Below are 13,100 nucleotides of genomic sequence, written 5' to 3'. Positions count from 1 at the left end.
GATGATTCCTTTATTTGGGCATTTTTCTCAGCCTCAAACCTGTAGGCTTGTAAGCTAATAAATTTCCATTGTTAAAGCCAATGCTTTTCAAAATATCTGGTTTGAGCAGCTTAGCAAACTAAAACAGTTTTCTTTGGAGTTGTCCACATAACCACACTCCCTAAATATTAGATTTGAGACTTGGTCTCAGCAAAAAACAGAGTTTAATTTGGTAGACTACAGGTGTCTTCCTTAACTCACTTGCTAAGTTTTATATCAGTTTTATATCGCTTACTAAAGTGCTTTGTCTAGGTTTAATCTGGAAAAGAAAAGAAGGCAGAAAGAATTAATAAGAGGCAAGTAGAGAAGAATTTTTATTGAGTAGGGATTCCCAACTCTTGCCCATGGACCTGGGCTCTTTTTGGATGGACTTCAGTGAAATGAGATACTTCAAAATGATTTTCAAGGTTTTATTTGCATTCTTCAGTGAATAAGAGCCATAGCTTTATAGGTTCTTCCTGGAGTCCCCTGTCTCAAGTGTGAGGAACTGCAGTTGAGAGAACCATCACAAGTGCTCACCATCTCAGATAGAAATGAAGCTTAAACAGCTTCTCGAGGAACTAAAATGCCATTCTGTTTCTCTGCCTGCTGCCTCAAGAAGAATAGATGAAGTAAACAGGCTCACTGTGGGCCTCAAATGGATCAACTCCAAACCTAAAACAAGGAGGGAACAGAGACTAAAGTAAAATGTACCTCCCAAGACACATTTCCTTGTCTTGTGGTTAGAAGAAGGATGGCCACAAAATCTTAAAATATAGTGACTGCTTCTCCAGAAAAGTAGTATTTTCAGTGGTCTGTGTCAGAGATGGATGGGGAGATGTTCTTCATGCAGCTGTGTGCTTCTGGGACACTTTCCTTTAGAAGCTAGATCTTGCCTGTTATATGTGTTGGGTTTGTATTTCAAACATGTTTAATAATTTCCTTTATAACAGATAATTTTGCTCAAATCCATTTATGCTTCTTTAGATGTTTGCTTATTTCTTCTCCCAGTAATGAAAAACATCTATAAATAAAGGAGCTAGGGAAGGTGTGGATGTGAGGGAGTATGGCCTTTCTCTTTGAGTCTTGGCTTGCAGGACAGAGGCCTCACTGATAGCGAGTATGAATAGTTCTCTCGTACTCACAGAAGGTTCTTGTGAGCTCATCAAGGTTGAAAGATGGAGGCAGTTCATGGTATTCCCATGGCAATGAATTATTTGAGGGTTTTATCCGCTCAATTATGTGTTATCTGATATTTGAACTGAGTGCCAGGAATTCATGCTCTCAGTCCTCACCCAAATTGAAGGTCCTGTCTTCACTTATCTCCTTTTTAAATTCTGTGGCCCTTGACAAACAGTATTTATTTTTATAAACCACCTACATTTTTTTTTTTCTGGGCACTATCTCAGCCCTTAAATGTTAAGGCTTTTCTTCTGTTAACATAGTCACAATTAGAAAGGTGAACAATATCATATGTCTATTTGCTTTGACTAATAAAGATAATTTTTATTGTATAGTTTTCACATTTAACATTCTATACTAATAAATAATGTTCCCTCAGCACTTCTGAATCAGTGGTGGAGTTATTACAAAAAATCGTGGTTACAAAAGGTGGGGAGTAGGGGTGTGGCTTTCTGGCAAGACAAAGATCTTCATATCACTGCCCTACCAAGTCCTACAATGGGGTTGTTGTTTTTCTCTCTGGTAACCCATTTTTAGGTTGACAGTGGGATTCTTCTTAGGACCTAGAATATTGCCATCTCTTCCCCAAACAAAACAAACAGAACAAGACAAAACTAGGGGTGGTGTTAAAAGAGATGCCCCACGGGGAGCAGATTTGGCTCAACTGATAGAGCATCCACCTATCACATGGGAGGTCCAGGGTTCAAACCTGGAGCCTCCTGACCCGAGTGGTGAGCTGACCCATGTGCAGTGCTGATGCACACAAGGAGTGCCCTGCCACGCAGGGGTGTCCCCTGTGTAGGGAACCCCACATGCAAGGAATGTGCCCCGTAAGGAGAGCCGCCCTGTGGGAATAAAAGTGCAGCCTGCCCAGGTTTGGGGCCTCACACAGAGAGCTGACGCAGCAAGATGACACAACAAAAAGAGACACAGATTCCTGGTGCCGCTGACAAGAATATAAGTGGACACAGAAGAACACACAGCAAATGGACACAGAGAGCAGCCAACTGGGCAGGGTGGGGTGGGAAGAAATAAAAAAATAAATCTTTAAAAAAAAAAAAGAGATGACTAAGGAAGAAGTGAGAGATACATAATTCAGGACCTGGGCCAGGTATTGACCAGTTACACCAATGCGAAGTTCACATTTGCACAGAACAAATACCCACATATTGACTAAGAACTAAGGAACACTTATGCAGAGAGTGCCTGAACTAGAATAGGTGATCCTTAATTTATCACCAGTGTTTTTATAATTAAGTTAAGTAATGGGAGCACATCATGGTAGCAACTTATTGGGACTTCCTAAAGACTCTCCACAATCTTAAAGATAAGTAGAACTATCCTTTAAATATTTTCAGGCACGGAAAATATTTAGGTGGCATGAGGTAGAAAAGTGTATTTCTAGCAAAGATGCAATGGTACAAGGTTAGGGATGGAAGCAGAGAATACAGTTGGGGCATGAGGTGTGAGGAAAGGATGCTGACAGGCCTGGACCAGGCTGGGTAGATTATGAAAGGCCTTGGATGCCTTGCTAAGGCTTTTGGATTTGTAGTGAAGTCTGTAAATAGTTGCCAAGGAAAAGGCAAACGTTCACAAATTTGAGGCATTATTATGAAAGGAAGGCTCTCATAGTTAAATAATATACCTTATTACAGGAGGTAGACATGGGATTCTGATTTATTAATAATGAAACTCTATTCTCAGATAAACACACATAGAGCCTCCTGCCCAGATAGTAAATGGCAGATAGCTTTCAGGTTCAGTGGTTGTTTAGATGGCATACCCCCAAGAAGTTCCCTTCTCAGGGTTCTTTTATTTAAAGTCAAAGTCAAAGATGCTCCCTCCTGCCTGTCTGCTTACTTCATTACCTCTATTCTTATTTCTTTTAAGGAAGCATTTGTTTTCCTGCAGAGAGAACTTATATCAGCGGGAATGTTGGTTTAACCCAGTTTAAAGCTCATGAACTGCTATGATTCCATTCATTTCTAGAGGGCATAGGGCTGAAGGTTATATATTTGTACCTGGTAATTGATACAGCCATTTCAACCTAAAGAGTCATGTTTATTTTTTTAAAAATCACTTATAAAAATTGTTGAAAATATCAATACTGCTATGTATTAGTACCTAGATTTTATTTGTACATCATAAGCATATTAAAAGACTGCTTAAGTTTTGCTTTGGCCTGTGAATATTTTGTACCAAAAAACCATGGGTGTTCTTCCAATTTTAGAAACCCATTTTTGGAAATAGATCAGAAGGTAATTTCTAATGTATAATTTCCTCCAGTGAAATATGGCATCCTGACATGCTTTCAAATAAATTACCAGAAATGTGGAGATTAGTGCTTTTTCTCTGTGAGAGATAGTGTTATTATTTTTAGTTAATAATTGACCAAAATTTTTAAAAATGTAACAAGTAAAGTAACTTTAGCCATCATGTCTTAACTATATCTTAGAATTATCTGAGGTTATCAACATAGAGCTGACATAGCTTTATTAGGCAGAAAACATTCAAGTAAAATCAAATGAGTATTTTATTTTAAGAAAAGCAAATAAGTACAATTCATTTATTTCCCATTCTGATTAAAACACCTTTTGTGAAATGGAATGCAATTTTGAACTCTAGCGTTTCTGTTTTCTTTTTTAGTCAACAGAAAGTTTTGTTTATACAACTGAATATCTACAAATAGTAAAATGGGTTATGTAGACACTCATCCATATATTTTTCTTCTCTAGAATCCATGTCTTAAATTCTACCATCAGTGCCTAAGTTTACACTGAAAGGTATAAATCTTACATGTGATTACTTGACTGGCTCAAAATAAACTAAGGGCCTATGTTCAGTTTGAATCATTTTAATAAGGATGATGCAGAATGGAAAATACCACTAGAGCAGTTTCTATGAAGAATTTAGGAAGTGGCTGAAGAGAACAATTATTATATAGGGAAACGTGGAGAACCACTTGCAGAACAATGATCTTATAGAAGAAAACAGAAAAACACTATCTCAAGAAGAGGAACATTCTTTTAGAAAGTTAATCCTTAAATTTAAATACTTGCATGATAAGTTGGAAGTTTCTACAATGTCTTCTGAGTTACCAAAGTAATATTAAAATGTGTGCCATATAGAGACTTTTATACTTTTATTTATAAATTAACATCCTGAATCTTTTCTTAAATTAATGCAGCATGCAACAAAAAAAGATACAATGAATTAATAATAAAATATAAAGAGAATTTGGAAGTCAGCACAAGGAAAAAAATGAGCAAATATGCCTACCATGAAGGCAAATGGGGTTGCTATAGTTGACTTTCATATTTGTGTCTGAGTTCTCTAGCAGCCCAGGTGAAAAGGGGGATGTGATTCTCTGCTTAATTCTAATGTTGGGAGAGCAAAAATTAGAATTAATTTTTCAAATGAAGCAAAATTCTAAAAAAATTATTTCTTGTGGGATTTTATACCTAGAACTCTATAGTGTAAAGGAGAATATCTTCATAAGTATTTTTCTAAGGGAGTTGAATTCTCAAATTTTGTACAGCAATTTCTTATGCTGATCCTCAACACATATTAAAATACACCTCAGTGGAGATAATATGCAAGGGCAATAGGTAAATATATTCCAAGTTGGTAAATTTTAGTGATCTTGTTTTAATGTCTGGACACAATTTAATGTACCTAGAGATGTCAATTGATTTAATTTCTTTGATGTAATCTGCAGATAAAACCAACAAATTGAGGAGCCTAGCTAGTACCTTTGCTTTAACTAAGAGACCCACCCATCTCTATATGGAGTAATCTGGAAGGAGCCCGGGTCCCAAATATGTGGCATACCAATATCAATCTCATATCCTTCCTTCTGGCAAGCTCCAAAGCATTTTTTTCCACTGGGATCCAATCCATTCACAGTAGTCTTGATTTTCTTAATATTTTATTGTATTTGCTAGGTATTAAAGTTAAAAATCAATGTTTAGAAGAAACATTGAGAAAATAGCTCAATCCAGAAAAGGATCATCAGGATAATGAAGTGCCTATACTTGGAAAGCTTGAAGGAACTAGGGATATTTAGCCTAGAGAAGAGAATGGTTAAAGGGAAAGTGATGATTTTTCAGATTTGACTCTCTACTGTAAAGCAAAGGAATTGGTCTGAAAGGAGAATGGCTTTCCCCGGCGCCGTGTAGTTTCTTTCCTGTTTTATAATTCTTTGTTAAGAACTGGACGTTTTATATAATATAAGTGGTAACTCCTAATTAGAATCTATCCTCTTCCCAAAGTTTATTGTTTGTTTAATAACTTTTCTGACCTAATTCTGCAAAGTCTGTATTCTTTGTCACATGTGGCCTGCTTAAGATTGTGCTCATTTAGCTTAGTGGTCAGCTAATGACTGAACCCAGATAGCCTTAGATGCCGGGATCCAATAAGTCTCCCACACTTTGCTGAGAGGCACTGTATGTGTATTGGGGAATCCCTTCAACTGACACTCTGCTTTAGCCTTCACTTCCTGCTTATACAGAACTTGAAGGTTAGCAAGAGGTGAGAACTTAGGGCCTTCTCAAGTCTTTCCTGAGCATGTACATGGCCCTGGGCGTGAGCACAGCCCTATATGTGTAAAATTCCAGATTCCCAAGAATATGTCAGTGCTTTGCCAAGCCCCCTTACTAGTTTCCTAACACTGCTGTAACAAAGAACCACTAGCTTGGTGGCTTAAAACAACAGAAATGTATTGCCTCACAGTCCTGGAGACTAAAAATCCAAAATAAAGCTATTAGCATGGTCACACTTCCTTAGAAACCTGTAGGGGAGAATCCTTTCTTGCCTCTTCTATGTTCTGGTGTTTGTCAGCAATCCTTGGTGTTACTTGACCTATAGTTAAATCATTTAAATGTGTGCCTCCGCTTTCTCATGACCTTTTCTATATGTCTCTCCTCATAAGGTCTGGTAGAGTTTGTACCCTAATAATACTGAATTATGTGCCCTGGCATAGACATGTTCTTATTCTTAATTCACATTCTGGTGGGTGTGAGCCCATTGTAAATAAGACCTCTTGAAGATATTAGATGTTAGATATTAGGTGTTCTTCAAGTGAATGTGGGTGGATCTTAATCCATTGGCAGTCAGTGGAAACTGGAGTAGCTGACAAAGGAGAGAGAGACCACTGTGTGGCCGGAGACAAGGATGCAAGCCAAGAAGCCCCAAGGATTGCAGCAAGCTAGTACCAGAATGTTACAGATTTGGGGGAGAAAGCATTGCCTTGCAACACCTTGATTTTGGACTTCTAGCCTTCTAAACCTGAGCCAATAAATTCCTGTTGTTTAAGTGATCCCATTGTATGATATTTGTCCTAGCACCTGGATAAGCTAAAATATAAGGACACCAGTCATATTGAATTATCCTAATTCAATATGACCTAATCTTAATTGAGTAATATCTTCAATGACCCTATTTCCAAATAAGATTATACTCACTGGTCATTGACAAATTGTGGTGGGGTTGGAACTTCAATATTTCTTTTTGGGTGACACAATTCAACGCATAACACCCCTATGGACATCTCATACCCCAGCTTTTTCTTTTAAGTTCTTTGGATAGTCTTTTGTTTGCAGCTGTTATTTACTGCCTGAGGCGGTCTTGGTGTTCAACAATTGCCTCTGATTGCTTTCAACAAAGCACCCTAGGGAAAAAGGCTATTTGTATTAGTAGAGCTCCCAGTCAGGCTGACTAAAGGCAGCCATGCTAGTAAGGTCTTCCAGGAAACTAGAGTTGTCAAATAATGACGAGTCTCTGGCAATGAGCCTTTGAAGGAGCTCCAAATCTTTTCTGTCCCTTCTAACCCTTCCTCTTCTTCCTTTGGTGGCTTCCAGGCTTCTGGTTTTCATCATGATTAGAGGCTGTTGGTCTTCAAAGCTACCTTGGAGCTTGAGAGGGGAAATGGGAATAGGACAAGTTAAAATGTCCCAAAGCTTACTGTTATTATTGAGATTCAGGCACTTTTCTTGAATAAATGCTCCTCATATTGCTGAAAGCCTTTAGTTAATTTCCATTGTTCTGAAAATGTTGATACTGGTGATAATTACCAGTGCTCATTGCTTATATGAGGAAAGACTTTGGAGGTCCCATTTCACCATCGTTATTAATGTCACCCTGGAAGTGCTTTTCAGTCATGTTTTTAAAAGACAAAAAGTTTAATTGAATGACCTCCAAGCTCCATTCCCACTCTAGAACATTTAATATTAACAAATATATTTCATTCTTGTATCATCCCTAATGATATAATTCGCTTTTCCTTTTTATGAATGTGATTGTCTGAAATAAACTGAAACAGACTTTATGCAGTGCCAAAATATGAAATACAATAGACTATAGCTTAGTTATCAATTTTTGCTTAGTTTTATTTGCAGATTTTAGAAAGAAATATTATACCTCCTTCACAGTTTTTCAGTGTAGAATGAATTATTCTAAAAGAGTGGAAAATCTTATACAAATAGGAAGAAATATATAGATAATATTTAAGCCCCAGAGACTACTGAATTGGTAAAAATCATATGACAGCTGCCTATAACATTTCACAGGACTCCATCATCAGCATCAAAACTTCTGGAATGGTTTACCTTCAATTCTAAAATTTGTTGTACTTATTAGTACTAAAATGTATGGCCATACTATTTCTTTCTTTATTCATTAAAGATCTATCTTTGTACTAAACAGTGAGAGCACAGGCAAGGCATCAACTTAACATAATCCAAGGCCTTTTTATATCAATTTCAGATATGTGGATATGGTGCCATATTACTTAACAATGAAGTGTCCATATAAATTTATTTTCCAAGTGTCTGAAGTCAAAGCTTTTTAATTTAATATTTTTGAGGTAACTCCAAACTAGCTTCAATACTTCTCTGCTTAATATAAGGAAACTCATGATCTAATGTCATCAATGGCAAATAATCATTTTGGATAGTTACTTCACTGTTCTGGGAGAACATGATGCCACCTTGGCTCTTAAGATAAAGGACTGTCACACCAATACTCAATGGTAACATAATACTGTGCTTTTTGTGCCTTCATGCTCTTTTTTAGGGTAGGCAAGGGAGTATAGAATTTATTAAGAAACAAGAAAAGAGGACACAGTCCTAGACATGGATATGAGTGTGAATTTTAAGGGCACACCATAGGGTAGGCAAGGGAGTAAAGAATTTATTAAACAAGAAAAGAGTATACAGTCCTAGATATGGACTGCAGGTGTGCTGCAGGGTGAGATGCCCATACTCTTAAAAAGTGTTGTGGCTCATACTTTCCTTTTTTCCTATGTTTTATAGATTCTCTAACAATTTTAATTTATGATTTCTTATGTTCTGTAGGATGACATGGCAGATAAATGCTGACACCAACTAAGCTCTTACTATGTACTAGGCAACATTCAAGTGTATAAATATATTTTTAAATTTTAATTCTCCCAGCATTTCCATTAAGTAGGTACTGTTATCATTCTGGTGTTCAGATGAGAGAACTGAAGTACAGAGAGATTAAGTAACTTGCTCAAAGTCACTTAGCTTATAAGTAGTAAAGCAGGGATTTGAATTTAGAATTCAGGCTTTGTGGTTCAGGATCTTAACCATTTTACTATGCTTTTGTCATACAAGGATGTTTGTTAGAAATGCCCATAAACTTAAGAGTGAATGGACTCTAATGAAACACCTGAGTGGAGCTCTATGAAAAGTACTTGAACTCTGGTGAATTGTTTTTATGTGTATCATTAGTAAGATGGTCAGAGAAATTACTTTATTAAACCAGTGTTACCATTAAATGATAAATATTTTAATTTCACTGTTGGTGAAATTGATGAATCTTTGCTAATCTTTTGCTGTTAATTTTCATTGCATAATATATTAGAAAAAAGATAGTTTTGAAATGTGTCTATGACTAGTTTTATGTGACTTTTTATTTCTTGGGTATAATGCCTTTAGTGGGGTAGAATTACTGATCAGTTTCTTTGAAAATCTGAGAATTATATATTGTTCATTCCTCCACTATCCTTCCCCAATGTAAAGCACAAATTGACAACTCATTCAGTAGTCTGATTTCATTCAGTAGTCTGGTAAGTGTTTGTGGAATCTAGAGAAGAAAACAATGAGGCAGTTATTTCAATTATAATTTTCTTTTTATTCGAGTAGCTACCCATGTAGGATAAGCACTGAGACACTTTTACTCCAAACTCAGAATAAAAGGGCTTTGAAAAATCACAGTTCTGTTGTTTGAAGATAATTTTCCATGGGGCTTTCACATTTCTGCATGTCCTGTGAGTGAAGCAGAAGCACTGGGTACCTTGTTCTAGACTATCTTTTCAAGGATGTTTGTTTATCAAACATCCTTGGAAGACAGAAATAGTGTCTCCCTCCAGGGAAAAGGACAGCTGTGTTTATTTTAACTTCTATAAAGAGATTGTCTCTCTCCACTGCAAAGTGAAGGCATGCTTACTGCCCATCAAAAAAGTTTGGGTTCCCAAGCTTGGTGTTCCTCTTCCAGAATAAACCCACCGTGTTGCAAGCATCACCTGTCCTTTGTGCCACCCTGTGGGAATTCTGCCAGCATCTAGGAAACTGTGGCAGGCTAGTCTGTTAGTTTCTAAGTAGGGTAAAATCTCAACACCCTCAAAGTTCTTGAAACTTGGCATATTTATAAAAATATTTCCTAGATTTGCACCTTAATTTAGCATTAACTACCCTTTGGAAGAGTGAATTATTGTTTCTTTGCTGTGGACTCACTAACGACAAGGCAGGTAGCATATGCTTTCTTCACCTGAGATTACTTTGTTAGTCACCCTCTACCACCTTTACTTAGGTTGTTTTATCCTAGTGGTTCTTTTTTTTTTTTTTTTTAATCCAATATTTTTTATTTTATGCATTTAAATCTGCTTTGAGAAGGGATCTGTAGGGCTCATAGATTGCCAAAGAGCTCTCTGGCACAAAAAAGGGCTAAGAACCCCCAAATGAGCACAGACATTTACGATCATTAAAGCACAACTTGTGCAGCATAAGGCATTTGGGAGCCGTCACTATGAATCTGAAGAACTGAAAAGTGTGATTCTAAAATTGCCTTCGTAATTTGTGGGGCTGGGTGAGTGAATTAAGAGCCCCTAGGAGCTATCAGTTGGAACTTCAATTAAAAAAATTTTTTTTCAGTAATCTCAGAAGCCAAGTGTAAGAAATGAGGATAGGTGGGGCCTATTCTAGTCTTGAGCTTTGTTACTGGTTACAAAGAATGGCCAACAACCCACTTCCTGTTGACTGAAATTTGCTTAACCCACCCAAATTATCCCTCCACCCCACCCCTGTTCAAAGGAGCACAAACCACATTCTCAGAGGAAAAAAAAACTATACAGCTGGGTCAGAGAAATCTCTTTCAAAATTTATGTCAGAGAATTTCGCTGTATCCTAGGTTCCTAGGTACTAAGAATTAGTAGACTTCAAATGTCCAGGTAGCACAACAGGGCCAGGGGTTCTGGAGTAGTTGCACCTAAAAGTTTCGTCCATAGCCTCAAGTTTGAAAACCATTACTTGCCCCACGGGAGGGTTCCTGCTGTACCTGGCTGGAGGTCCATTTCCTTTTCCATCTCTCATGGAGTGTTTCAGTCCAGGACACAGGTATCCTTTGCTTAGAGGTCAGGCCATTCCTAAATGATCCCTAGTTTGGAGCTCTTTGAGATCCAAATCCTAGAGTAATTTTACCAGTCTTGGCTTCCTTTTCTGGGGCCTGGGCAGTACACTGCCCCAGTGGTTCTTAATTTCAAATTGTGGAAAAGAGAAGAAAGAATAGGCTCATTAGAATAATGTGGGTGACCTTTTATAAAGACATGTCCCCTTATCTCCTCTCCAGTCTCTCATTTTTTCCTAGTGAGTAGTTTGAGTTCCTTAACTATAAAAATTGTTTACTTGTACTATGTCTAGTTTTTTACTCTATGTAATACATGTAAAGTGATATTGACTGTGTTATCTGTTTTACAGGGTTGTGGAAAGAAAATGTATTCATTTTTGAGAGGAACCAAACAACTTCAGGTGCTAAGGTTTCTGGGAATCTCCATTGGAGTGACACAAATCCTGGCCATGATTCTCACTATTACTCTCCTCTGGGCTCTCTATTATGATAGACGAGAGCCTGGGACAGACCAAATGATGTCCTTGAAGAATGACACCTCTCAGCACCTGTCATGTCACTCAGTAGAGCTGTTAAAACCAAGCCTGTCTAGGATTTTTGAACACACATCCATGGCTAACAGCTTTAATACACACTTCGAGATGGAGGAATTATAGAGAATGTCAATGAGGGAAACCACAAACTTGTTTTATTGGACTTGTGAATTTTTGAGTGTGCACTTGTCTGTTTCAGAAATGTATAGAAATAAAAATGTTCTCATAAAGGAATGACTAAGCATGTGATTTTCTACCCTTTAAAATGAAGAGGAAAAGTTGCATATTATGAGTCACCGCCTAGACATACAATTGATACCTTTTATAATGCTGAGGGGAGTCTAATACCCACTTTATAACTTGTGTACGATTCTTACTGAGCACAGTTATGCTTTGAGGTGACATGATTTCACCAGCATTTCTACATCTATGTAAACTGAACATGTTTTGGAGTGATTGCAACTACAATAAATTTTGACTTACTTCCACAAGCTTGTTAGTATACGAAGTACCAATTAACTGCTAACAGTATTAATGACTTTTATTATATTCTTTTGAGGGTAAAGAGTGTCTATGTAAGACGAATGGCTACCTAAATGTGGTTTTTGGTAGAATATTCTTACCACTTAAAAGAGCAAATGTATACATTGTCTTAAACTGATCAGGGATCTATATGTATATGAGTCTGTGTTTATATAATTTAGTAGATTTCAATTCTAATAAATGTTAAGAATAACAATTGTGAAAAGCATAAGTTTGTATAGCACTGTAATTTCTAGCCTTCTTGTCAATAGAGCTTTAAAATTCTGTCTTGGGTTTATAGTATATATATAACTGTTACTTAAAATACTTAACTGCTAATTTTGAAAAATTACCAGTGTGATAAATAGGCATCATTATTATTCAGAATGTAGTCTGGTCTCTAGGAAGTGTTAACAAGAAATTTTACACATAACTTAGTTCATTTTGTAGAGACTTGGATGCTCTTTTTTCCCAAACTAAGACCCTTTTTGACACTAAATGCTTTTTAAAGGAGCTTATCTTTGCCTTCTCATAATAAGAAGTAACAGTCTCCAAGTCTGAATTTAATTTAACATAGAATAGTGTTCCTTTTCTCCAGTAAAATACTGTGAGAACCATTAAAATAAGTGAGAGTTTAACAAGAGACTGTTTGCTTTATTTCACTGATTAAGATTCAATAGTGAATTATACAGATTATTAAATTTTTACAATAGTTAAATATATTTATTTGAAATGGGAAAAGTGCATTTTACTGTATTTTATGTATTATGTTGATTTCTCAGACTAATGAAAGATAAAACAAGTGTCAATAAATATTTTCTAGAGAGTAATAGTTTGTCTGTGCCTCATTTTTATACATTACAAACACTTTTCACCACTTAGGAAATCAGCATGGGTAGAAAAATACAAGAAGATATAATTCAATAAAGTATTAACAGCTATTTCCAAACTCTGGAACTAATCTATATGAGTGTGTGTCTTCCCTGAAAAATCATACTCACTTATTTTTCAGGTTTGTGTTTGATCCAAGTGATAAATAGCACAGTTGTTTAATATATGTGGATTTAAATGAACATTGAATAAATTATTTGCTCACTCAGAGCCTTTTTATAATTTCTTCAACTCCCCAACTCCCCATAATTTTACCTTAAGTACCCACCTAATTGAGACAGCTATGACTCTTATTTGAATTATTTGGAT

The 13,100-nt window shown here is 36.5% G+C and overlaps 1 protein-coding gene across 8 annotated transcripts in view; it reads left to right on the top strand.

Moving 5' to 3' along the window:
- The window catches only part of TSPAN12 (tetraspanin 12), a 75,343-nt gene extending 62,613 nt beyond the window's left edge, over window positions 1-12,730 (top strand). For all 8 annotated transcript variants that reach the window (XM_004458463.5, XM_004458461.5, XM_071215249.1 and 5 more), the window contains one exon: window positions 11,196-12,730. In XM_004458463.5, coding sequence (XP_004458520.1) covers window positions 11,196-11,501 — 306 coding nt within the window. In that variant the 3' untranslated portion in view covers window positions 11,502-12,730. The remainder of the gene's footprint in view (window positions 1-11,195) is intronic.
- Window positions 12,731-13,100: the final 370 nt, after the last annotated feature.

This window comes from Dasypus novemcinctus, chromosome 5, assembly GCF_030445035.2.
Source record: "Dasypus novemcinctus isolate mDasNov1 chromosome 5, mDasNov1.1.hap2, whole genome shotgun sequence".
NCBI classification, from domain to species: domain Eukaryota; kingdom Metazoa; phylum Chordata; class Mammalia; order Cingulata; family Dasypodidae; genus Dasypus; species Dasypus novemcinctus.
Note: the sequence above shows the minus strand (reverse complement) of the source record. Positions and strands in the feature narration are given on the sequence as shown.